Below are 26,454 nucleotides of genomic sequence, written 5' to 3'. Positions count from 1 at the left end.
TTCCACTTTCACCTCTATCCTTTCAGCCCTTCCAAACACTCACGAATTTTATCTAATAATAATTCAAATTAGCTTCACTGAGCGTGATCTGAAATGACGCACGTTGAAATGCATAAAGATAGAAAATAACAAGTTGAATAGTACAAGAATGTAATGTAACACGATCATGCCATCACCAAAGTACAGTGAGTAACATAGTATCAGAGGACAAAAAACACCAACAGTAACAAAAATCGAATCAGATTTTGTAGTGAGAATGAAGGACCAATGAGCGGGAATAACGCGCCCCTCGTTTGAAAAAATAAAAAAATAAAACACGCGCACACATCTCCATGACATGTAATAATTACCACCAAATCTCCGCAAAGTAAACAGCACAAAACACAACAAAAAAGATAAAACTAGCATAGCATTGCATGATAACACTTTTCTCGTTTTTTTTATTTATTTTTTCTTCTCTCTATTCCTCTCTCTCTCCCCCCCACATGGTCTTCCCCACCCTCTCTCTCTCTTTCATTATTTCTTTTTTTCATTTTTTGGATTTTATTTGTAACAAGGAAACGTGTTGGATAATATTTCTGAATCTTCGCATGATGTTCCTTGAATTCTGAAAAATTCCTCTGACATTCCTCTCCGATCTCCATAGGTTGTCTTTCCACACACTGGAAGGTACTATATCCCATTCTTGTCCCTTTCAATTGGGTACTTGTCAAACTTCTTGTTAAGCAATCTCGTGGGAGATAATTCAAGTGGGTCAATCACTTTAATTCATCTTTTGCAGATATTTTTTTTCTCTCAATGTTGGATTCAATCGCGTCAATTTGAGAAGTCCTTGGTTGGTGACTGTCAGAGAAGTTGTTACAATTTCCAGTGTAGAGTAATGGCCATGAAATATTAATTGAAATCTTCAATTTTTTTTAAAATATAATTTTGACGTTTGGGATTTGAGTGATCCCTTTCAAGCTTCCATTCAAAGGCACTACCCTTTTATGGGAAGCTTTTCAATAAAAGTTGAGAATGGAGGTAGATGCGTTTGGGTGAGAATTGAATTCTAAGCAAAGCTCATAACTAACCACTTGCTTCTGCTCTCTTTGAAGCTTGATTCTGGCTTCACTCTCATATCTGCTTCCCTTGTGGTGGGGGGTTTTACTTGCAGAATGCAGATTTTGATAGCTATCTGACTGTTCTCATTGTCTATACCAATTGACACTTGTTTTCCTGATCAAGTTTTGAGTTTTTTTTGTGTTGTGTAAGGTGTTGTAGGTGAGGTCATTGTGTGGGAATAAGGGAGGTGGAGCTAGTTGCTTTTGCTTATAATATTATAGATGGACAGGAGGAGTTGGCTTTGGCGCAGGAAGTCATCTGAGAAAAGTCCAGGTGAAACAGAGAGTTCTGGTTCAATTTCATCTCTTTCAGAAAGATTCTCTGATGAACAGGTGGGCATTGGAATGGAAGTGGTATCAGTGTGTTTAAATTGAAAGTGTTTTACCATTTTGATTGCACAGATTGTTATGTGCTTTTTAGGCTTAATAACACAGTTTGTAATTGCGGTTCCGGTTTTGTCCGCATCCTTCATATTATGGAAAACTGCAGATAAATGTGGCAGATACAGCTACAATTATGGTTGTGGAAATCTAGAAAACGTTGATGTTGTAGCCGCAATTGTGGTTGCACACCGTTTTTTAAAACCTCTTATTTCTTTCTATCTTATCTTTGACAATTCAATCTTGGATATGTATTACAGTTGTTGGTGGAATAGATTGTCTGGGTTGTGGACATTTTCTGAAGTGAAAATCATAGTCTTTGTTGAAGGTGATGAATAATTTAGAGGGTGGGATATGACTTCAAGGCTTGGTTATAAAAAAATTTGTACCCTTTTGAATAGAATCGGTGGCCTTATTGCAAAAGTTTCACTGAGTCAATAGTACAAGAGACTGGAATAATAACTCTAATTGTTCCTACTGTTACTTGAGATAGCTTGTAATGTGTAGTCAAGAAGAAAACAATGGTTATTGCTTGGTCTGCAGGTTTTAAATTGACATGTTCCTTTTCTAAGCATGAAGGACTTTATGTTTAATCTATCCCCATATAAGTGTGAGAATTTTGCTAGTTGGAAAGTTATACGATGAATCTGATCCTTTTCTCCATGTTGTAAAGGTATATCCAACCCAAGCTGGTTTTTCTCCTGAAGTCACGTCTAAGGCTGCACCGAATGAAGAAGTTAGTACCCCCAAAAAAAGTAAAGAAGAAGATACAGATGTGAAAATTATTACAGACAAATTAGCTACTGCTCTGCTGACAATTAGTGCAAAAGAAGACTTAGTAAAGCAGCATTCTAAAGTTGCAGAAGAAGCTGTCTCAGGTATTTATTGATTGGTCCTTTCCATGCATGTCACTGAAAGTATTGCTACCTCAAATATTTACCGTCACTAAAAAATGTGGGGTGCATTCAACCCCAAAAGTGATACTTTTAGGAGATCACAAAGGAAAATTCTTTGTGAAGATTTCTTAACTTTTTTAGATAATGATTTGGGCACTTTTATTTCAGACAATATTTAAATTCGTTGATTCTTCATATGGTATACTAATTAGTTTCTTTCTCAAAGATTTTATTCATCAATGTCCATCTTGTGTACCAACAAATTTCCCTGGTTTGGTGGATAGGTTTATCAAATGAGAAAGCAATATATCCTTTGCAGCTGTGATTTACTTTGTTGTTTTACATTTCTTCTAGTGCTGACTTTTTTCAGCTTTTGATTGAAGAATGTCTAAAACTACAGCTAAATTTGTCTGTGCATGATCCATAATTTATGCTCATATTAGGACCGTCTAGTAAAATGTGCTTTACCTGCTTGTCCAGGGTGCATTTTTCTTACCTTGTGAAGCCATGAGTATCACAATCTTCTTCTCTAACGGCTATTGGGAAGTTTGACCCAAATTATTTGAAAAAAATATTTTCTTTTCCTGCTAGAATATCTATGTTAATTGACTAAAAGATTTTGATTTGCTTTTCATTTTATTTAGGCTGGGAGAAGGCTGAAAATGAAGTGTCATCTTTAAAACAAAAGCTTGATGCTGAAAGGAAGAAGAACTCAATTCTCGAAGACCGAGTTGGTCATCTTGATGGGGCACTCAAAGAGTGTATGAGGCAGCTTCGACAAGCTAGAGAAGTGCAAGAGCAAAAGATTGTTGAGGCTGTTGTGAATAGTTCTCGTGACTGGGAATCCAAAAAATCTGAACTTGAGAGGAAAGTTGCTGAACTTGAGGCTCAACTTCAAACAGTTAAAGCAGATGCTGCTGCATCAATTCGTTTTGATCTTCACCAGAGACTAGAGGCTGTGCAGAAAGAGAATTCAAGTCTTAAACATGAGCTGCAATCTCGACTAGAGGAACTAGAATTTAGGATAGTCGAGAGGGATTTGAGATCTCAAGCAGCTGAGACAGCTAGCAAGCAACATTTGGAGAGTGTCAAGAAGGTTGCTAAGCTTGAAGCTGAGTGCCGTAGACTGAAAGCCATGACTCGCAAAACATTTTCTGTCAATGATCACAGGTCTGTGACTGCATCTTCAGTTTATGCTGAGTCCTTCACAGATAGCATGTCAGATAGTGGAGATAGGTTACTTGCAGTTGAAAGTGATATGCGTAAATTAGGTGGCTGGGAGATGAATGAATGTGAGCTAAGCCGTTTCGATTCATGTTCATCTTCTTTAGTTATGGAACTTGATCAATTCAAGAATGAAAAGGGTAACGGAAAAAATCATGCGGTCCCTTCAACTGAGATCAATCTCATGGATGATTTCCTTGAGATGGAAAGGCTTGCTGCATTGCCAGATGGTGAAAGTGGAAGCAGTTTTGTTAGGGAAGGAGTGGCATCAGATCAATCTAATGTTGGTCAGGCTACAATGAAAGCTGAAATAGAAGCTATGATTCAAAAGGATGATGAATTGGAGAAGAAGCTGGGGAAAATGGAAGCTGAAATGGAAGCTATGATTCAAAAGAATGTTGAATTGGAGAAGAAGCTGAAGAAAATGGAAGCAGGTAAAGTTGAGGTAGACATGGTTTTAACCAAGTACCAAATGCAGCTTGAGACATCAGAGAGTCAGACAAGGGAAGCAGAGTTGAAGGTTGCAGAGTTTCAAACCCAGTTAGCTCTTGCAAAAAAATCAAATCAAGAAGCATGTGAAGAACTAAAAGCAACAAAAGCAAAGAAGGCGATAGTTGAGTCTACACTCAAACTTACTCAAACTGAGGTTGAAGAACTGATTTCACAAATCCGTTCTTTGGAGGAAAAGATTCAGAAGGAGCGAGCTTTGTCTGCTAAGAATTCAATCAAATGGGGAAAATTGGAGGATGAACTTTCAAAAATGAAGCACAAAGTTCTAGTTCAGCAAGATACCGAGATAAAGCATAGGGAATGTGTTAATCTCGATTTGAAGTTAAAACAGGTCAGTTTGCTAACACTTATTAGGAAACCTAATATTTTAAGCCTTACCTCTAGCATTGTTTTTTTATTATATAATTTGTCAAGTGCTATATGCATAAACATGATTCTTCAATCTTTTGCCATCTATTTTGATGGAAAAACTCGTGTGAGGGTTTAGAGAAACCTTGTAATCATAAATCATGGTCTAATGATCTATCGACAAACCTTTTTTAGTTGTTGTTGACTTGCTAGTCAAGCAACTTCTCTGCTTCTGGAGTCCAAAGTACAATATGGTAGCATGATTTCTACAATCATGCTTATAGCCTATTTGAGTAGAGAATAATAATCTTTAGCCTGTGGCTCACATATCTGCCCATTTTACCAAGGCTTTTCAGGACTATACTTGCATTGCTCCCAATTCATTTCTGTTGCAGCTTATATATCAAATGTAATCACATATCATATTAGTGAGAATTTGAAGCTAAAATTCAGTCAAACTGATATGTGTCAATTTTCCACAAGACTTGTTGGAAATGCATTTGGTGCCTAAATAGACAAATACAAATAATAGTTTTTGACAAACAAAAATCTTGCGTCGCCCATTTTATACTTTTCATATAAAGAGCTTGGCATGTTCTCTGCAGGAAAAGGAACTAGCACGGGCTGCTAGTAGATTTGCTGAGTGCCAGAAGACCATTGCATCTCTTGGACAGCAGTTAAAATCCCTTGCAACTTTGGAAGACTTTCTACTTGATTCAGACAACCCTATGGAGTCAACTTGTCAAGTCACTAAAGGTCACCAAAATGGTGGTGAACATTTGAAACTACATCATAGTGATTTGAGCTTGCCCAAAAAAGATTCTGAGTCACCCATTTCGTTTAACTCACCAATTACCAATGAGAAAAGCAGTAATGGCTTTGGTAAGTTCATCCCCAGAAGCAAGAGTGTAAGCAAAAGAGGAGGAACTCGCTGAAGGGAATTGTGGAGAAGCTAGAAAGGATAAGGTTGAGGTTGAGTTGTAAATTTGGGCTGTTCATTTTTTATCGCTTGGATTCAACGTGTATGAATCCAAGTTTACGTATTTACATAAATAGTAATGCTTGAAGTAAAAATGTTCAAAGCCAAAAATAGCCATACATAAAAGTCCAAATTTTAAAATGTTATTTTCTAGCCATCCTTGACCTATTCCTCTTGCAATTCGACAATAAGACAGCTGGTAGTAGTACCCCCATGTTCAAGGTACAAAATAAATTATTTGTACCTTCTAGAGCTAGTTCCGCCGAGATAAATAAAATTAAAAACAAGATTTTGGGGTGAGAGAGGCTCGAACTCTCGACCTCAGGATTACTCTAAAGCTATGAGACCTACGCGCTAGCCAACTGCGCCACCACCCCTTTATTGTTTATCATTAATTTATTTAATAATTTATTTTATTAAACGTAGGAAACTTACGTCTGTCCTAATGAAAAAAACCTAATCATATTATGAGTCTGTTTATTTGAAGTTTTTATTAAAAAAATATGAAAAGGTGATTTATTTCTTGGCGATTTTGATAAAAACTCACTTTATGAATTAATATGTATTTTTTTTTTTGGAGTTGAAACAGATAGATGGGAAGCACAAATTAAATTGGGTTTATAACTGTTCCTAATTATTTGCATTAAATCATGGAAAGAAAAAATAAAATAGTTTAGGGAGTCTAACATAGAAAGGAGATATAAAGAGCACTAAATCAGAAATAGAAGGCAAAGCATGATGGCTGAGTGATAAGCTGCCCATCACAAATACTAGCTGAACAGAGGGGCCACTGTTTAGGAGCAACTCAGCCACTTGGAACTGTCCCTTTGAGAATTTAAAGTACAAGTGAAGATTTCTTACATTGAAAATAAAAATGTACTGCCAACTTAAACGTAAACATTTATAAACAAGAGTTTAAAGAGTTTAATAATGATGTATAACTGACCATGTACAATATTATTATATTATCATTTAATAACAAATGATTATGAGTATAATTATTATTATAAAAATTGATAAATTTATCGAACATAATAAATTATAATTAAAAAATTAGAATTTTTTTTACACTTTTAATATATAATTTTTTTTCTCTATAAACAAACATAGTATATTACAATTGTGGGTTAAAATGTGATGGTGTAAAATCGAATGACATAGTAGCTTCTTGTTTAACTATTAGACGAGAAACCTCTTACTAATTTCTGTTCAAATGACTTTTCTTCTCCCGTTATTGGCATTTATATATACTAGTGGTTTCAGAAAAATCCCAATAAAGAGAAGTTATTTTGTTTATTTGCATTTTAAATTTATTCTTGTCACGTTTTTCTGTAGTTAAAATATTTCGGATCCAGCAAATTAATAGGGATTCATAGTGTCCAACATTTAAATAGTATATGTAACACCTACTCCTTAGCAGTGGTTCTATGGTGTAGTGGTTAGCACTCTGGACTTTGAATCCAGCGACCTGGGTTCGACTCCCGGTAGGACCTTTTTAAAAATGTGTTAATTATAATTTATTTTTTCAAACATGGAACTTTTGGCCAGGATAGAGTTCTCACTTCCTATATTTGCTACCATTATCCAAGTTCAATTTTTGTATATTATCGACTCATCAATCTGTTTGTTTATTTATTTATTCATAAATTCTCTTTTTTTAAGAACATAAATAATATAATATTAATTTTTTACTATATTCATAACATTTATGTAAAATAACCATTCTTTTGACACATTATACTCTTCTAATGACTAATGATAATATTATCATACTTTTAAATTGATACATCAAATATTACTATTTAAAAGATAAAACACCCACAAGTTACAATTTGACCAAGTCATTCATACAAAAGAAACAAATGAGCTCAGTATAGTAAAATTTCGAAACTTATTACATAATAACTCATTATATCATAAAAACTAAAAAGATATAGGATCCCATCACAAAAAAAAGGCCCATAAAGACATGTCATGTCATATATTACCAGAGGATCTTATGATATAAAACTAGAATTTTTTATGTTCATTCTCATTCTTCTTGTTCACCTTCATTATACATAGGTAAGCCTGCCCGGACGAATAAATTTGTACACAATTGGGACAAAATGTTTCCGAACCTAAATTTCATTAGTTCAATCCATGTATAAGCCTACCCTGCTACAGCACTATTGCTTTTGAATGATATGACTGAAACTTGCCATAACATGGCTATGCTTTCGCTTGAAAAGACATGACACACTGCTTGTGCATACTTCCTTCTGACATGCTTCACCCCATTTAATTTTTTCTTAACAGATCATAAAATATCTTTGGCTTTCTGTATTCTAAGCATATGGCCTGAGATCATTACAGCACCATGATGTTAGTACTTAATTTTGGATCACCACTGGGATGACAAAAAAAATAATGATTTATCACATGTTTACTTACTCCTTCTAAATTCATATATAAGCAAAATTAATTAATTTTATATTAATTAAAAAATTTAATTAATACAATTTAATTTTATTATTTTTAAGTAAAGAATAAGATTATTTCTATAATAATTTCATTGGAACTTAATATTATAAATAAAAAAAGTCTTTAAAAATTAAATTATAATTAAACAAAAGATATTTTTTTAAAAAAATATCATTAATTAAAATAAAATTAATTAAATTTATTTATATCTAAGTCTAAGCAAGTGACTTTTTTGCTTATTTTTTTATTCTAGATGAAGTATTATGTAGTAGTAACTAGGGACCACACTTTTTTGCAGTCACAAATTCAATTACCTGCGTTGCAAATGCCAAGTGGATCAGTGTTGCTTCAGCCCAAGGCCTTCCTATAAACTGAAGCCCAATAGGCAAACCCAATTTATCGTATCCAACCTGTGATGAAAGGATGATAGAGCTATCATTTAATCTATAAAAAAAGATAAACTATAATTTTGGTCTCTTTTGATTCCCTTATTTTTCCCGTGATTTTATTTTTCATATTTTAGAAATATATAATTTTAGTCCAATCTTCAATTTTGCAAATATTTTTTATATTTTAATCAGTTAAATTATTTTTTGATGATACCTATGTGAGATGTAAAGTTCAATTAGGTTAAAATAAAAATAATAAAGCATATACAAAATTAAATATCAACCAAAATTATAAATTTTATAAAATGTAGGGACTGAAATCGCATAAAAAATAAGGGACCAAAAATGCATATCAAGAATTAAAGAAAGATAAAATTATAATTTATCAAAAAAAGAATAAGTAGAAAAAATTTATATTATTATCCTATTACAAATTATATACGATAAATTTGTTGACTTCATGACTTACAAATTATAAAAGATGTTGATTTCTAATTTGTTGATTGTCCACAAACTCTTTTTCTATTGACTGTGCATATCTCTTAAACTCAAAAAATAATGTAGCATTTGTTAAGTAGACCAAACACAAGCTAACTATTGGGGTGTAAGTATAAGTAACGAACATTAAAGGGGTAACCAAGTAAAAGGAAGACATAATCATACCGGTACAGTCACAGCAGGAAGTCCTAGGAAGTTTCCTGATATGGAATACCGAACAAGTGCAGCTGAAATTGCGGCAAATGGTAGATATTATTTATGCTACCAACAACTTTAAGTGTCATTACAAATATGAATTTCATTTTATACCTCCATTTACGTAGTCAAGTTCACCAGTCTTTAGTGCATCATCTTGAATCGAGTATGCAGTCACACTGTTACAAACAAATATTAGGCAATGTGTTACTACCTAAGAAAAAATTGCTACCAATCCAAAGAAGAAAGGCATTATGAGAAAACAAGACAAACCCTGTTGTTGGTGACACAATGACATCTGCCTCAGCAAATATTTTCATGTGAAACTGCAACTGTCGATTCCTGATCATAATAAACAACCATGTATCACCTCACAAGCCTACAAAAATCCTCATACGTGGCCAAATGTTATGGCCAAATGTTATGGTCAAATACACACACATATATATATATATATATATTTACTTTAAACTAAATGTGATTGTATTGAGTTTGAGTGTAAGAAAATTTTATTAAATGTTGAAAATAGTGCACAATAAAAATTAGGATTTACTAGCTAGAACTCAATAATCAGTTGAGTATTTTGAGTTTTTTTTTTTAAGACAACTATTAGTTGTTAATCATTAGTATTTTGTTAGCGGAAAGGAATCGAACCTACCATCTTTCCCTCTCTTTCTTCTCTTTTTACCATCAAGTCAATCTTATAATTCCGAGTAGTTGAGTTTCTACTTTCTAGTATTGTTTCAATAATTCATACTATAATGTTAGATCTAGAAATTTAGCCTTTATGACTCTCTTCTGATGCCAGCGACCAAATTAGTGATACTGACCAAGTGATATTGTGCTGCTGACCAGAGACAATGATTAGATTACAAACGCAATATTTAGCAAAGAGAGGAACTCATAGTTGTCAATATGATGACAAAATGTTGTCTATGTTTTCTATTATTGTGGTTTCAGTTTATTGAGTTTAAACTCTAGTTACCTGAATTTCTCATCCTAATTTTTCATGTCACTCATTAATAAAATCAGGTCATAGCTTACCTCAGTTTCTGAGCTTTAATGTACTCCTTGCCACTGAAAGCACCATAGATGTTAAGTGCAACCCTTGCGTCCCATCCAAATTCTGCAAAATATCTTTGGTAATAATTTTAGTAATGTCAGCAATCAACCCCTCTGTCAATTTAGAGAGGGCCATAATAAGGAAGAAAGTCAAGGGTTTAGGATTGCATACTTTTCTCCAAAAGAATCAAACCAAGTGGAACACTCTGATCCAATTGTTAAGTAATGTGCTAGGCGCATTGCTTCTATGTCTGGGATAGTGACATCAATTGTCTTGTATGTTTAGAATAAGGTTCGAAGGTTAGCCAGTAAGTAATTACGTTTCTATTTCTTAATGAAAGGCTCAATAGTTGTATTGGAAAAGCTCTATTTGGATTTTCTACCCTTAACAGGTTGCTTCTAAAAATTTGTTAAGCAAGATAACAAAGTTAGCATTTAAAACTGTTCTTTTTTGGGTTAAATTTGCATTACCTTCCAACCATAATGATCCTGAAGCTTCCTCAAGGCACGGGAGCAGCATAATATGACATCATCACTGCAATCATCAAACCACTAATTGATGGAATTAGTGGTTAGAGGGTGTAAAATGATGTTAGAACAACCTACTTTTTCTATGTGTGGGAATGAATAAACTATATTCAAGACAAGGAAACAAGTTTCTGACCTTCCCATATTTTGCCAACTTGATGTCACATATGGACTTCGTCAAGGGCAGCAGTGGAAGATTTATCTTGGTCTAAGGCATTGCACAAAATATTTTCAGAAATTAAATAAGATTAGTAGCAAGTTAAATTCAGATCAGTTTGTTTAACTTCATTAGCAATGTGAAAACTTGAAACATAGAAAGGATTCATTTGAAAAATTACTAGTGATAAAATCATTTGGAATTTTAGAAAAAAACAAGTTCTTACAAGCATATTAGAGGGCTGATGGGATGAAATTTCTCCACTAATGGCTGCATAACTGTAAATATTGAAATATTAGAAGATGTAAAACCAATCTTAAAACTTCCTTGAAGAAAGAAAATTATAGAAAGGACTACTAACGTGATCAATGCATCCTCAACAGTGCCGGCTAGTATTCCAACCATCCCAACTGTCCAGTTTAGAGGAAGGACTCTGAACATAGGGAAAGATCATTCTTTTAAATCATCACAATCCTCTGAATTTGTTCAATCATGACAAAACAAATTTGTATACCTACCCGGAATGAGGTACACGGCCAAAAGTTGGTTTTAGACCAACTACACCACAAAGAGATGCAGGCACCCTCACAGAACCTGAACAAGCATGCTAATAAAATATTAATTCAACCAGCTTTTGTTGTTTGAATGTAGATTGTAGTCTAATTTTCATATACCTACTGATATGGACTTTTATGGTAAATTCGTGTAACTTTGGCTAAAACATAAATATGTTAAAAGCATATAAGCAATAATGAATAATGAGTTCTTTGGTCTTTCATAATTCATAATATAAATAAAATACCTCCCCCGTCAACACCAAGGGCAACAGGGCACAATCCTGCAGACACCACAGTAGCAGATCCACTAGAAGAACCTCCTGAAATCTTATTGGTATCATATGGGTTTCTAGCAGCCCTACGGAAGTAAATAAACATAATACTCTTGTCATAAATTAATTTAGTGCAAAATCTTTAGTGCATAGTTCAGAAGTCACAAAAGATGTAACATAATGTGAATAAAATATATGTTGTATAACTCATGGTTTCATACCCATAATGTGGATTGATACCACTAATTCCAACCCCAAGTTCATGCATATTAGTCTTCCCAACAAGTATGGCGCCACATAATCTCAGACGCTTAACACAGCAAGCATCATCTGTACAAGGCCTTTCTCTGTGCAACCACTTTGTACCTCCTAGAGGACTCCATATTTAGACAGTCAAGTGAAAATGAGATCAACCGCTAAAACATTTGAAATTTTAAATACACAACACATTAGTGAAACGATAACACGTTGCATTACCTGTAGTTGGATATGGCAAACAATCCATTTCATCCTTGATAGCAACAGGAACTCCATCTAGCACAGAGATAGGTTCCCCTGCAAAAACATGCACTGAATGGGTATATAAAGAAGGTTGAAGACACATCCTGACATCAGCATATATATAAGTCATAGCTTTTTAGTCGAATGACGGTAAATTCCATACATCTTCTTGATTTCAATAGCACATAAAACCATTCAGATTTATGAGTTTCAAATTTCAATAACACCATCATCAGATTGCATCATCTAAAGATCAAAGGGTCTGAAAGATAATCGTTACCATTTTAAATTGACACTTGAAATTGCTATCAGTACCTTTTTTATACCGAAGAGTTGATTCATTTGCTTGTCTTAGTATATCATCAGCACTGTAGTGAATAAAAAATCCCATTCGGAGTGGAGGTTTTGAAGATTCATTAACAGCGGCAATAAATCGTTCAGCAACCTTTGGAAATGAAAAAGGAAAGCTAGTGAATGAAAAGGCGCATAAGAATTAAGAGCAACTACAAATATGAAGGACATGAGATGAAATGAAATAACCTTGCACAAATATTCATTGAATGCAAAAGTTTGAACAATAGAACTTTATGCAAGCTGGCGTTAATGAGTTGACACAATAATGAAAGGGTGAGGACATGCTAAAAGAATATGAATATCTAAGTGATGAAATACCATGAGTGGTGTTATTTCTCCCGAGCTGTAGGCTCTGGAATAATCCATTATGGTCCAACGAGAGAACGAAGAGTTTGTTCCATTATGTGCTTTTTCTGAAGATGTAGGTAAGCACTCTATTGCAAGTTGAACTTGTTCTTCTGGAGTTAAAGCAGAATCCAAGCATTTGACTTCTTGTTCTTTGTGGTCTGAAAGAATAAACTGAAATCAGAGATTCCCTTTCCATTTGAGAATATCCTGAGAAAATCTTGTTATTTGAGTTAAATACACATCTAAGACAAAAAGAACAATATGTCAATGTGATTTATGAATTAGGATAACTGCAATCAAAATAATATTCATGTTCACACCATCATGCAGCTAATCTCCCACTTTTGTACCTGATGGAAAGAACCTAGTGGAAAATAACAAACCTTCAAAATGATGTGAGGGAACATAGAGGGGTGACTCTTCTAAGTCTGCATTTGTAATAAGCTGCAAAAATAAAAACTGGCCATGAATTGGGAAAAGAAAATTTCTATTTAAGTGATATCCACACTTCTGGTTTATCCAATCATTTAATAAAAAAGTGTTACTAGTAGTACACAGGATGAAATTCTGTTCAAATGGAACAAGATTTCATGAAAATGGAATGAACTGAGCATGGTCCAAGAGCTTACTTTATGAATAAGATTGTTTCCCTTCAATATATACAATAGCAAGGGTCCAAGTATTGGAGACTCCAAGAACCAAGTGAAAATCTTGACCAGGATTCCAGTCATGCGGGGAGCTATAATTGAAATAATGATCATTACCAACAACTAAAACTTTCTGACAACCAAAGATTCTGATACAAATATTAAATTCTAAACTAGATAAATCAATTTAAAACCGGGAAATATTTCATTGTGAGCTAACACCCACATAATCATAGCCTTCTCTGATGCCAGAGAGTTGAAAATATTACAATCAACTGTGAAAGTGAACCGTGATAAACTTGCAATGAATGAAAAAAATCACTCATGTCGCACAAAAAACAAGATAATCAGAACAAGTAGCAAGACATGGCAATAAAAGTCAATGAATTATGAACCTTTGACATTGGCTTGGAGATAGAATTCAGTGCTATCAGGACCTAAGTTAACATCCTTCACTGGCCTATAAATCACACCCTTACTTCTGAACAAACCCATTAGTCTATAGAGGATGCTTCTTTGTAAGATGTAGAGAGCATGTGGTTATCAACAAAGTAGAAACTACATACTCTTATAGGTGCATAGGCGGAGATAGCAAGAGGTACAACACATTAATTCAATCTTCTTATAATCACAAATCTTAATTGTCACGTTGATGGATGGGGATGGTATGGACAACTAGAAAACAAGTACTTTTGATTAACACGGTGAGTGGAGTTTTGTATGAGAGAAACTAAGAGCTCAACATTGTATTCTTCTTGCTATTCCTTGTTCAGCTCATATATTATTTAGATTCCGAAATGTTTTTTAAGTACTTTCGGTGGAGTCTAGTTTTGGCTGCAGGCAGAAAATGTCAAAAAATTCACTAGCTTGCTACTTTTGGCTCTTTCCTCTCTACACCAAGCAAGTTCATCTTATTTATAATTATTATTTTTATTTGTTGTTGTCCTTGAATGATCATATGAATATTGCGCATCGTCGCGTGATTAACGCAGAAATGTTCTAACTTAACCAGTAAGATATCCTCGTCTACATAATTTGCAAGTTAAATAAATGAGTTTGTATTTAAATAGATTGATATATTATCTCCTCCTAACCTATTCTGTTCGCAGGTTAAGCAGACTACCTGCTAGTCAAACCCACAAATCCAATTTAATGCATGATGATTGATGATTGATGATTGATGATGGAAGTTATTGTAGTGTGCTTTACTCTATCAAGATATACACCAAATCAGATATTAGAGAGCGAGAGAAAAATGAGATAAGTGACAGTATTTTTTTTTATGAGAAGAGATAAGTGATATAACTCATATAATATAAAAAGAAAAAATATATAAAAAGAGAAGTACATGTATATGATTTTTTTTATTTTGTATTAAAATGCATAAAAATAATTTCTCAATTTTTATTTATTATAGTGTAAATTGCTAAAACAATAACTCATTATAAGAATTGAATCGCCAAGGAGTTACTTTTTTTTTTTATCATTTTTAGAATTTAGTGTGTTTGTATAGCCATTACATTGGCCATAATGTTTTTTCTTTTTCTTTCTGAACTTGGCCATGATGTTAATCCAACACTGCCATTCTTTCTATATTTTGTTTATAGAAATGTGCAAAATATATGTTAAACACAATTCAAACCGATTTCCAAACACAGTCTAATGAATGGCTTTTTAGTTTTTAGTGGTCGGTGCAAAAATGTGAAATATAGTTTTGTCGGTACTCCTATAATATCTTTCAATGTTTTGATATTTTAAAATTTTGATACTGACTAATGAATAAATTAGGAAAGATTTTTTTGTAGTGCAATGAAGTTTGTATGGTATTATTAGAATTGCATTAAAGATAATAGTAATAATAATAATAATAAAAACATCGTGAATCCCGCCCGAGTATAGGGATAGCTTAGGGGTTAGTAGGAATATATAGCTGTCTATTTAGTTGTAAAGTAATTTTTAAAAAAGAAGAAAAGATGGGACAATGAATCAGCCTGCGAAAAATAGATTGGGTTGACAAATTATCAATAAGTAATAGATTACTCCAACAGTTCAACGCAATGCAACTTAGAAATAGATTACTTCCCATAATTACAAATGTTTTAACCCATTTTTATTTCACAACAATTGATATTTTAGAATTGCTTAAAAAACAACTGATATTTTAGAAAATCAAAGTCTATTTTTTTTTCAATTATACACTTGTTTAATAACTACTATAGATAATTATTTTAACTAATAATGAGATATTAAAAAGATTATATATATATATATTACATCCATTAAATATTTCTTATCAATAATTATGGGAAGAAGGTAGTAACATCACAGCAGCTTCTTGTAAGAAAGTAACAAACCTAATTTAGTTACCTAAATTACATCAGTCAAAATAAATTTATAGTCGCTTTATATTGAATAATTTCATTAACTACTTGTCCATCATTGATTAGTTTATTAAGCTTGTGTAACTTCAGTTTACACTAATATTTCTGTAGTTCATCATAATTTGTCCATCATTAATTAGTTTACTATACATGGATGTATATATTGTCCAACAAATTCGGCCATTAATGTTTACCATAAACTCTCTGGAGCAGTTTAAGTAGTACTTGCATAATCTGATTGTAAATTGTAATCATACCTTTCTCATCTCCTAACATGAGTAGCGGGGTCATCTTTTTTTTTTTTCCTTTTCTTTTAACATCATTTGATGGTCGTGAACAAAATGCTAAGAAGTTGAAGGAATGAATGTTCTTAAATTATTGAAAGGCAAATTATATTAAACTCCTACACCAACAAATGGTTTTGGACCTTTTGGTACGATTTACCCATGCAAGTTTCGCGGTTAGGAAACAAATTATATCAGGTCAAGATATACGCTTCGATGATTAGAGTTTATCCTTTTTATTCAAATAGGTCGAATTCTCACGGCTTTGCCGTACATTAGTTCAGAGACAATTATTTCACACCCTGTGCACATGACAAGATTCATTTATATCTCTCTCTCCGCCCACACATATTCCTTATACTATCAAATACCTAGATGAATTGCTAATATAAGATTGTTACATATTTTAATCTTTGAGTTCAAATTCTATATTAATATAGAATTGTATTAAACATTTAGATTTCAGAGGAATAGTTTATAATTATTTCATCTGACTTGAACAAAGCTATTTCTTGTAAAAAAAATACTTCAATACTTTTGAAATAAAATTAAAAAGCTAAAACATCAATATATAATGGAAGGAGTATAATTGAACGGAGAGTTATACTTATAATTATTGAATTGGTGCGCAGATTATGATGTATGGTAAATTTAAGAGATTAAAATATTTATATTTAAGTATATCATATAATTAATATTTACTTTTATTTTTTTTAAAAAAAATACTCGTCCACACATGGCATGACCTTTGGATCGTAAAATTAGGAGTTTGATATTTGTGTATTATCAATGGAAATTGTTTTTACCTTATGAATGATTGTGTAAAATTATTTTACATTATTAATGTATAATTTATTTTCTCTACAATTAATATATGTACTTTAATATTTTCAAAAGTTTTTTCATCATCTACTTTTTTTGAAAGATGAAATGCATAAGTGTAACTTAATAGAAAATTTTGAATTCATGTTACTTTTTTTTCAAAATTTCTTCACTTAATACTAAATTTTTATCTAAACTGGACTAGTTAATTAACTGGTTGCACAGGCAAGTAATGTGAGTTCACTGAAAGCTCAAGTTAGACATATATCATCATCTTGATTTAACGTATAACTAATCTTAGAAGGCGACATGTGAGGGGAAAATGCAAATCAATAAGGAAAAATGAAAGGCATAGAGGATATTATCCGGATGATAGCAAATGGAAATAAAAAATAGTGATAGCTTGTGATTTGGAAATTGAAATTAATCAAAGGAACAGGGAGGACTTAGCCCTCGTACTTAATATTTTAGTTCTGACTGCAAGACACGAAACGTGGTTAACCTTCCTGGATGAAAAAATGCAGATAAATTATTTTCACCATATAACAAGCAAGAAGTTATTAAAACGTCTTATTAGGACCTTGCTTTGGTTCAGAAGCCACTCATTTTCACACTGTATTACTTTTTTTTAATATCCCTTCTTAATTAAAAATAAGTAGCAGGAAATGAATTTCATAATTTAGATCTTTCTGGATCGGTGAGCATGTGATTTGTGCCAACTGCCTTAGCGACCCTTAATGACAAAATGAGACTATTCATTTCCGAATGATTTTGACTTCACGAGGATTTCCTCCAAAAAAAAGAAAATAGAACCTTTCCATTAAGCCAATCTAACTTTTAAAATATCAATAATGATTCATTTAATATCCACAATCTTACACCACTTCACCAAAGACAAAATCCCCTTTTTGCCACAATCTTAAATAAGAAGTATTACTCATTTTCTCCCGTCTCATTATAATTATGGTCGATATTTTATACATATTAATAAGATTTAATAATTAAATAAAAGAAAATAATAATATAAAATTAATATTGTTATCGCTAATTTTTTTTTTGTTTTGTAGTATATATTATTAATATTGTAAAAGATATAAGTAGAAAAAAGTAATTAATGTTATGTTAAAAAATTAAAATTAAAAGTTTTTTAGAATAATTTTTTTATATGATGATTACCATGAGATGAAGGATCAATTGTTTCTTCAATATAATATCATTGAGGTTACAATGATTGGTATTTTTTTTTCTTTTTATATACCAAGGATAACATTGAGATATAACCTTCCAAAAAGAATATTCTGATAGATAGTTAAAAATGAATCCTTTCGTAATGTAAAAATTATCTAAATCAATTTTATTTCTCTTAACAAAATTTCTTATACACATAATTAAGAAAACAAAATAAACTCCTCTCTTAGAAAAAAAAAACAGCAACTAACAAATAGGAAGGGAACAACCCATTCCATCTTCAAAAAGAATAATTCCTCCCTTCTTAAATATAAGTAAAAAATATATATATTCACACTAATTAAAAAATTATTTGACATCATTTAATTTTATTAATTTTATTTAAAAATATTTTTTTTCCTAAAATACGAAGGTGAGAATCCTTATTTACATGTTTTTTTAAGAGATTATCAAAAAATATTTCTTGATCTTCTTCATTTTCAAAAAAGTTGCATTTTCTTGTTTACACTATTTTTTATTCCCATGACAAGGGGACGAGAAAGTTACATGAGTGGGAAGTTATTTTTTAACCCCACTAAAATTTAAAAAATATTCCTAGAAATATTAAAAAATAACCAAACGTATTTGTAGATATGTCCAGGAATAACATTTCTAGTTAAAAAATATTCATAGGGTTTTGGGAATGCAACATCATAATTTGAGACAAACCCCCCAAATAGATGAATTTAATAGAGAACTGCTATTCTCAACGGAATTACGTTGCGTATTTTTCCGTCAGGAGAATTTTTGAAAATTGCAAAACTAAACAAAGAATGGGGTGAAAAGAACAGAAAGTTGAGTGAGAATAGAAAAGCCTATTTAATATCATTTATAGTAACAGGGCCTTAAAAGCCCAAAACAACAAAACTGACAACGAAAACTGGGTATTGTTTTGTACACCCAGCACAATTGCTATTGTATCCAGCACAACAGCACAATTTCAATTTTGTCCTTCTGATTGGTCAATCCATAAGTGGCCCAAACCCATGCAAGAATCAAACTTATAACTTTCGCGTTATTAACAAGATATTTTAACCAACTGAGTTAATAAATCAAATATATTATAAAATAATTAATGTCGTTATATATAACATTAAAATTTCTAATGTATATTTAATACACATGTAAATTCAGATAATAAATTTTGTAACAATTATATTTTATCTAATAATTAATTTGTTTACATATATAAATTATAAATAAAAATCATAAATTTATTAACATAAATCTACTAAAATATTTTTTAACCTTATTACAATTAATTTTAATCTAATAATGTATTTTTTTACATACATAAATTTTAAATAAAAATCATAACTTTACGGAATAACAAAATTGTGTTGTGCTGGTGTACCAGCACATGCACAAAGCATTGCCCACGAAAACATGCTGTTGTTGTTGCTTACTGCTTGCGTGGCCTTGGCCAATTTGGAAGGTAAAAAAGAAAAAAAAAAAAAAAAAACATTTCAAAAAGATGCAGGAAGCAAATAGCCGGGGAATGAACATATATAGCTAAATACTAACATTATAACAGTTAGTATTTAGTTATATAGCTTTGAACATGGGTGCTTGATTTTCTATTGTTTATGCATTATGCACTGTTTTAGTGTTTTTCCTTTAGCCTCCTATGTTTGTTTATGTATGGGCTGAGCATTTTCAATGAAAAATCTGTTGACAAAAACAAAAATTGCTTGCAGAAGATGGAAGTTAAAATTAAATAAAGCAGACCCTTCCAACTCGATCATGTATTTCTTTTTATTATCATTAATAATTGCTGTACTGAATCTTGTATTTTAGAGTTGAATCTATGTTTCAGCCAAGCTATATACATGATACATCAATAAGAAGCTAAGAGCCCGAAAGGACCTTGTACAAGGTACTTTGTAGCGATGACACAGAATCAATAGCAGATTTTGTAAGCCAGCTAATCCCCACTTTAAGCCTATGTTCATCCGTTGGTAACCTGATCAAATAAGCTATCTTCCTCGCTGAAAAAACAGAAAAGCTCAAACTTGTTTTCTTCTTTGTTTTATTTTTTAACTAACATAATGAAGAATGGCACATGGGGCCAACTTACCAGTATGACCAATGGAACCTTCTAAGGTCAGCCCATCAATAAAACTCGGAGAAATGGCAGCATCGTTTCTTCCCAGGGTCATCATCTCACCTAGATTCTGAAACCTGGCACCCCCAATAGGAACAGATATAGCATTAGAAGTGTGTGTGTAGATTACAGAATAATCAAACAAACTGAATGCAATAGTACCTAAATGGTAAAAGTGGACGCCCATTGATTGCAGCCCACAAATTCCAACCAGTGAAGTCTGCTTGCTGAAATGCAACCTGCAAGGTAAAGGAAAACAATCAGAAAATAAATATGATGTTATCCTGAAAATTATATACATGTCATAGGATATCAAGCAGCAGTTACACCTGTGCAGTGGCTGGAAGAATCCTTCCATTTGAATCCCTTAACGCAGAAGAGTCACCAAGGGCAAATATCCGGGGGTGACCCTTGACACGAAGTGTTTCATCTGTTTCAGCTTGTCCTCGGGCATTAAGTGGAATTACAAATGGTTCATCTGAAGGTTCCAGCTGAGGAAGAGGAGGCTTGGTTCCAACAGTCCACAATACCAGATCTGCTTCAATGATTTTGCTTTGCATTCCCCTTTCAGCAGGTTGTAGCTCCAATATATATTTCTCAAAATCAGGCACTACTTCAGTACTATTTTCATCTACTCCTGTCAGGGGATCTGAAGACTCTAAATCACTGAGCCTCCGAATACAGCGGACAAAATAACCCAATAAAAGTTCGACTTTCCTTGATGAAAGAACCTAACATCCATAGAACAGTGTTTCCTTTCAGAAAACATAAGCATTACTTGCTATAACATTGGTAATGGAATTAGGCAAGAGGAATACAATTGAATGACATGCAAAAACTAAAGCAGTAATAGCTGTGGAAACAGGTTAGTTGCATGCTGGAGAAGCTTCAACATTGAAAGCAGGACTTCAAGCAGATGGTTTGAAAAACATTGTTTTCAATTTCATCGAGTGGCACCCATGTAGCATTCAATTAGGGCTAATGCTTATATGATTGCAATAAATCTATTTAAAAATGGGCGTCAAGAGTTAACTACAGAATAGGAGTGAAGTTACATGAAAGGAAATTATATAATTCCAAACTGCTCAGAATTTCTTCTTCAGAATATTTTGGGTAAACAATTAGGTTTATATATTACTATGCAGCTCTCTCTATGTCTTGAGAAAATTCAAATAAGTCCCTATGGTTTAAAATTTGTAATAGGAGTACTTATTATGCGAGGACAACAATCGAGCCTTATCCCACTAGGTGAGGTTGACTACATGAATCACACAATACCACTAGAGTACTTACTATAGTGTCAAAAAAATAATTGAAAAATTAAAAATTTATAGAGATTCACCGACAAATTTCAAGGTTTAGGGACCTATTTGAAATTTAAAAAAAAAAATAAAAAAAAAATATATATATATATATATAGGGGCCTACCAAATAATTAATCAAAAAATTATTGAGTCCTTATAAATGACTAAAGTACTAAACATGTTTACTTAGGCATCATGAGGCTTACGAAGAAAATAGTTTTCAATCTTAGCTATGTCCTACTAAAAGAAGAAGCAACACCTAATTTGAGCAAGGATCATCTTGCCTTATATGATGATCAGGATTACATTGGGTTACATTTCTTCAACCCAGGCAATAAACGATCACATTTTAATTTAAGCATATATTTTTTGAAGTTACTAGACAAATTAAATTTTATTCAACATCCTAAAAAATTGTTGCACATAAAGCTCTAAATATCTGGCTTCACTCTGTTAAACTTTATTAACATGAAATAGGGAAAATAATTATTTGAAGAGAGCAGTGAATCTCACTGTCTTCCATAGAAGGAAATACAAAGCCAACATCATATTCATAGTGGATCATCACCTAATTGCATATGATTTTCAGAGTTGTACAAAACAGATATTCAGGCTCCAATAAGCATAGAATATAAAATCTAACCAACTTACTTTTAGTGCAACTTCTCTATTGCCAGGTGGGGCATTTGGGCAAATCATTGTTTCAACATTAATAGCTCTCACAATTCCTCTATTTTGTAATCGCTCTGCCAGTGTTGCAGCCAATTCAACTCCAGAGTAGCCACAACCAACAACAGCCACACTAATTTGAAAGTCCGTACCAAAGGTCTTTCTCTCTAATTTTGTTAATTTATCATTGACTTTCTGTAACAAGAGACAAGCATGTAAAAATCAATGAAGTATAAATATTGCAAGATATAGACTGTCCTAGATATTAAATATTTGAGAGCACTCACACGTGCATCTTCTAGCGTTGAGAAAGGAATTGCAAATTCTATTGCCCCTGGTACAACATCCAGTTTAGCTTCAGCTCCCAACGCAAGAACCAGCCTGGCTGTCCAGTGTGAAGAAAAGAAAAAGTTCAAATCAACAGATATGGTGCAATTCTATTTACCATAACACTACAAATGTATTTCTATTTCATTTAACAATAAGAAAATTCATTTTTCTTTTACAGATGATTTAAGTACACAAAGGAGCATTTCAGCAAACTACATCAAAAGATCCTACCCAAACATTCTAATCAGCTGTCAGCATTAAGCACGGTCACAAGAAAATAACAGAAAAAAAATACAAATGTAGTATGCTACCCATCAATTACAAATTGAAGAAACTAAGCTAATATGCAGAACACAGAGCCAGCGAAAAACATATCACATTACTGGTATAAAAAATAATTGTTCTCAGAAAACACTGAGGTACTTAAACAGTGCAGATTGTACCAGTCATATTCAATAAGAAGACCACTTTCAAGATGAACAGTTCCTCCACAACTAGATGCTTTGGATCCATTCATTCCCCAATGATCAGAGGGATTCAAAACTTTTACTCTGTCTTTGAAAAACTGCACACTAGTGTTTGCCAGCAAATCTGAGAAACGAGGAGCTATTTCCCATTCGTCCACTTCTGCATGCCATAATGTAATTCTGTTGAATTATTTTGGAATAAAGAAGAAAACCACAATTGTTGTTTAGGTTTAATAAAGCATACCTCCAGATAGAAGCTCATACAACATTGGCTTGAAAACAAAACGTTCAGACTGGTCGACAAGAACAATCTGCTCCATATTCAACAAAGAATTTATTTTATTAAAACATCACAAGTAAACAAAAAGTGTATAGAAAAACCTAACAGTTAAGTCACCGGGAATGGATATAAGACATTGTAATCATAGTTGTAATAGAAGAAGAAAATAATTTCTGATCAAACAGTCATTCGCAAATGTTAAAGATACTGCTGTGATTCTTTTTCCTTTTTGTTTCATTGGTGGATGTACTGACACAGCCTTTCATCCAAGAAGAGGCTCCTAAGTTCCTTCTATCATGGCTTTTATATCAACTTCCATGCAGTTGAGTGAATTGAATTGGAGGATTATCCTGAGCTAAGAAATGTAAAAGCAAGCACTAGAACTTAGCAGTTAGCAGCTTTAGGTTAAGGAAGCCTATATAACTGAACATAAGGTAGGTAGTTTTAGCCGAGTATAGGACAATAAAATGATATTTATTAAGTCAAAATAACGGTGAGCTAAAGACTAAGTGAACATATCTTCTTGTGTTATCATTGGTTCATGAAATTTAGAAGCATATCTGAAGTTTAAAATGATTATGATTCTGAACAAACAGAGTAAATCTTACGGGTTTAAATGCCTATTGCATCAGTGGTAACACGCATTTATATGTCCATTGCATCGAATTTTTTTTACAGATACTGACAATATGAGCACAAGCAATCATAGAGTTTTAATGCCCTATCAAACCAAGAGACATCAGCAGTCATATAAACCTGTTATCTGATGAAATGAAATTCCATAAGAGAGCGTGATTTTGAAGACAACTTACCTGTGGTTTTTTATCATCAGGCCACTCCAATGATTCCAACCTTAAAGCAGTATATAAGCCCCCAAATCCACCGCCTAATATGCAAACCCTAGGTTTCTGCAATCAAATAATTCTTTTCCTGTGAATTCCATGATGAAATTTCAAACACAACCTGGAACGCAGGTTCCCCAGGCCAATCACGCATGCAAATAGATCCGATATCCAAAAGAGAAACTGTAACTATTCGAAAACCTTGTTATCCGGCCACGCAAAATTCGTAGGCTCCTTTTCGGCTTCAGATATCTCCTCCAGAACACCTCCATTGCCGCCATTTTCTCCCGAAGCGAAAAACCGCAATTGCAATCGTTTCCTGAGAGAACTTGAGAACACGGACGAACCGATTCCCCTGCTTCTCCGAAAATTCGGAATTAGCGCGCTCCATTGCTTCGCTCCGCCTGAAACAGCAACGATAATGCTGATGCAATGTAATTATTAAAAGTAGAAAAAATAAAAAAATAAAAACACCGATAACTTTCCCCCGGTTTTCTCGTAGTTGTGAGTGGGTGAAATGATGAATGATAGAGGAAGATGAAGAAGATAACATACGGTGAAAAGCGACGACGGTGGGAGAGACCGGTGCAGCTAAAGCAATGTGCAACATTGTAACCAGAGAAGCGAAAATCAGATTGAACGAAATTCAAATTGAGTCACTGAAATTGACTTGGGTTTGAGTTTGGTTTCATCGCCAAAGAAATGAGGAGTGGGAAACAAAGAGAAGAGGGTGGAAGAACGAAGAAGTGAGGTAAGCGTTAGTTGCAAGCTTTGCGGCTGTTCTGCGTCCACGCTTTCTCTCTCTCCTCATCTCTTTTACCTTAATTTTTTATTTTCCATTCAATTTCTTTATTACTTTTTAGTTACATAAGTTAAGATCTTGTTATTATAATATTTAGATATTACACTTCAAAGATATTTTAATTAAGATTAATTAAGTTTTTAGTTTTCCGTGCATTTTGAAATTTTTATTTTTAAATTATTTTTTTAAAAAAAATTAACCTCCAAAAAACATTTGTTGTTATTAAAAATTATATTTATGTTAATGTCATCTTTTAAATAAGACAGATTAAATAAGTTTTATTACATTAGGAGAATAATTATAAAACAAAAATAATTATTCATTTTTCTCTTATTTACAATCTAATATTCGTAGTCATTTAAATAGATAATTCTACACTTAACAAATATTATTAAGGTAGGAACCATTCATAATAACAAGAAAAATCTTTAAAGACCAATTTTTTTTTAAATAATTTAAGAATAAAAAATTCAAAACCCACAATTTAAAGACTCAAAACTTAATTAATCCCTTTTAACTATTAGAGTGTATTAACAATCAATATAATGGGTGTATACTTTATTAATAAAATAAATAGATTTTATATAAAAATATCTTATAAATATACCCATATTATTTATTTTATATTTATCCGCCATTCTAATATATAATTTTTTCCAAAGTCTAATAGGAAAAAAATTTATGTTCAGACATCATGATTCTTGAAATCGTTTTTCAATAAAATATGTTTTATTGACCATTAAAAATATTTATATAAATTTCTCAACAATAAAAAAGTTACATAATATGTTTACTATTTATTTTAGTATAATAAGAATAATATGATATTTTTATTAGTATGATAAAAAAACAGAAAAATAAAATTTTCACCAAATTATGAAAAAGATTTTGTGGAAAGCTTTTAAAAAATATTTATGGGAAGTATTATTTTCTCTAAATGTTAATGTTTTAAAATGAATATTAAATATGAAAAACTAAAAGTTTTTTTCCAACTAAAACATCCCCTTACAATCAATAAGACGGTGTAATAAATTTATACTACAAGTCATTCAGCTATAACTAATTTTCAGTTCCAATTAATTTTTCATCGATTAACTTTTGCTAACATAGCCATAGTAGATTAATTTTATAAAAAGGAACCAAATAAAATGAATTATAACTTTTTAAATTTCAAATTATTCTTATTTAAATGTATTATCATTAAGAGATTTAGCATTAGGTTTAATTTTGTAAAGATAAAATAGTTATTTTATAATCTAAAGTTTTTTCCCCATCAAACACACCCTAAATTTGAGAGGTAGAAAATGAGGGTTAAACAATCAAATAGATTACGATCCATCTACTTTCCTTATGTTTCATTCTTATTTTTAAAAATCAAACAATCAAATTAGTTTCCTTCTATGGGCCACCAATCCAAACATAACTTAAATATTTAATACATATACATATTTAGGACTTTAATTCGTTATTATTAATTAAGCTAAAACAACAATGTGTGATCATTCTGATCACGTGCTCAACACAACGATC

The 26,454-nt window shown here is 32.2% G+C and overlaps 3 protein-coding genes and 2 non-coding genes across 12 annotated transcripts; 2 read left to right on the top strand and 3 right to left on the bottom strand.

Annotated features, from left to right (window-relative positions):
* The first annotated feature begins 470 nt into the window (after positions 1-470).
* LOC114413260 (filament-like plant protein 3) lies at positions 471-5,598 on the top strand. Of its 6 annotated transcripts, none has more exons than XM_028377547.1 (6): positions 471-669; positions 782-835; positions 1,264-1,436; positions 2,158-2,362; positions 3,025-4,445; positions 5,068-5,598. In XM_028377547.1, the coding sequence occupies exons 3-6, from the start codon at positions 1,326-1,328 to the stop codon at positions 5,395-5,397; spliced, it is 2,067 nt and encodes a 688-aa protein (XP_028233348.1). In that variant the 5' UTR covers positions 471-669; positions 782-835; positions 1,264-1,325; the 3' UTR covers positions 5,398-5,598. The 6 variants fall into 6 exon arrangements, with proteins under 6 accessions (XP_028233348.1, XP_028233347.1, XP_028233344.1 ...); XM_028377546.1 differs by having other exon boundaries at positions 1,255-1,436; XM_028377543.1 differs by having other exon boundaries at positions 782-872; positions 1,255-1,436.
* A 135-nt stretch (positions 5,599-5,733) lies between these two features.
* TRNAM-CAU lies at positions 5,734-5,818 on the bottom strand. The gene is given in 2 exon segments: positions 5,734-5,769; positions 5,781-5,818. It is a non-coding gene; the product is annotated as a tRNA-Met (tRNA).
* A 1,044-nt stretch (positions 5,819-6,862) lies between these two features.
* Positions 6,863-6,934, top strand: TRNAQ-UUG. The gene has a single exon. It is a non-coding gene; the product is annotated as a tRNA-Gln (tRNA).
* A 351-nt stretch (positions 6,935-7,285) lies between these two features.
* Positions 7,286-14,315, bottom strand: LOC114413257 (fatty acid amide hydrolase-like). Of its 3 annotated transcripts, none has more exons than XM_028377538.1 (20): positions 13,808-14,313; positions 13,395-13,504; positions 13,149-13,209; positions 12,736-12,923; positions 12,379-12,508; positions 12,040-12,132; positions 11,784-11,931; positions 11,536-11,648; positions 11,252-11,327; positions 11,095-11,166; positions 10,960-11,011; positions 10,713-10,784; positions 10,520-10,600; positions 10,221-10,321; positions 10,031-10,123; positions 9,260-9,328; positions 9,101-9,165; positions 8,957-9,018; positions 8,219-8,314; positions 7,286-7,781 (listed from the first exon to the last, which is right to left on the bottom strand). In XM_028377538.1, exons 1-20 carry the CDS (start codon positions 13,905-13,907, stop codon positions 7,722-7,724), a joined length of 1,842 nt encoding a protein of 613 aa, XP_028233339.1. In that variant the 5' UTR covers positions 13,908-14,313; the 3' UTR covers positions 7,286-7,721. The 3 variants fall into 3 exon arrangements, with proteins under 3 accessions (XP_028233339.1, XP_028233340.1, XP_028233341.1); XM_028377539.1 differs by having other exon boundaries at positions 12,040-12,117; positions 13,808-14,310; XM_028377540.1 differs by lacking the exons at positions 13,149-13,209; positions 13,395-13,504 and having other exon boundaries at positions 13,808-14,315.
* Positions 14,316-19,839: 5,524 nt separating this feature from the next.
* LOC114413256 (alternative NAD(P)H-ubiquinone oxidoreductase C1, chloroplastic/mitochondrial-like) lies at positions 19,840-24,920 on the bottom strand. Its single transcript, XM_028377537.1, has 11 exons — positions 24,678-24,920; positions 24,324-24,526; positions 24,093-24,188; positions 23,245-23,311; positions 22,977-23,160; positions 22,491-22,584; positions 22,186-22,398; positions 20,560-20,961; positions 20,393-20,469; positions 20,204-20,307; positions 19,840-20,114 (listed from the first exon to the last, which is right to left on the bottom strand). Exons 1-11 carry the CDS (start codon positions 24,730-24,732, stop codon positions 19,975-19,977), a joined length of 1,635 nt encoding a protein of 544 aa, XP_028233338.1. The 5' UTR covers positions 24,733-24,920; the 3' UTR covers positions 19,840-19,974.
* Between the last annotated feature and the right edge of the window lie 1,534 nt (positions 24,921-26,454).

This window comes from Glycine soja, chromosome 5 (assembly GCF_004193775.1).
Source record: "Glycine soja cultivar W05 chromosome 5, ASM419377v2, whole genome shotgun sequence".
In the NCBI taxonomy this organism is placed as follows: domain Eukaryota; kingdom Viridiplantae; phylum Streptophyta; class Magnoliopsida; order Fabales; family Fabaceae; genus Glycine; species Glycine soja.
The sequence above is the reverse complement of the archived record's forward strand: the minus strand, read 5'-3'. Positions and strand labels throughout refer to the sequence as shown.

What these genes read in the sequence shown, in the direction of transcription:
- LOC114413260 (XM_028377547.1), top strand. Translation starts at nt 1,326, where the DNA reads ATGGACAGGAGGAGTTGGCTTTGGCGCAGGAAGTCATCTGAGAAAAGT. An exon ending in AAAGATTCTCTGATGAACAG is followed by an intron (nt 1,437 to 2,157) that starts GTGGGCATTGGA and finishes CATGTTGTAAAG; the next exon opens with GTATATCCAACCCAAGCTGG. An exon ending in TCGATTTGAAGTTAAAACAG is followed by an intron (nt 4,446 to 5,067) that starts GTCAGTTTGCTA and finishes TGTTCTCTGCAG; the next exon opens with GAAAAGGAACTAGCACGGGC.
- LOC114413257 (XM_028377538.1), bottom strand. Translation starts at nt 13,907, where the DNA reads ATGGGTTTGTTCAGAAGTAAGGGTGTGATTTATAGGCCAGTGAAGGAT. An exon ending in TCTCCAAGCCAATGTCAAAG is followed by an intron (nt 13,505 to 13,807) that starts GTTCATAATTCA and finishes TTTCAATTATAG; the next exon opens with CTCCCCGCATGACTGGAATC. An exon ending in ATCAGCCCTCTAATATGCTT is followed by an intron (nt 10,785 to 10,959) that starts GTAAGAACTTGT and finishes GCAATGCCTTAG; the next exon opens with ACCAAGATAAATCTTCCACT.
- LOC114413256 (XM_028377537.1), bottom strand. Translation starts at nt 24,732, where the DNA reads ATGTTGCACATTGCTTTAGCTGCACCGGTCTCTCCCACCGTCGTCGCT. An exon ending in GTATGAGCTTCTATCTGGAG is followed by an intron (nt 23,161 to 23,244) that starts GTATGCTTTATT and finishes TATGGCATGCAG; the next exon opens with AAGTGGACGAATGGGAAATA. An exon ending in CGTCCACTTTTACCATTTAG is followed by an intron (nt 20,308 to 20,392) that starts GTACTATTGCAT and finishes TGGGGGTGCCAG; the next exon opens with GTTTCAGAATCTAGGTGAGA.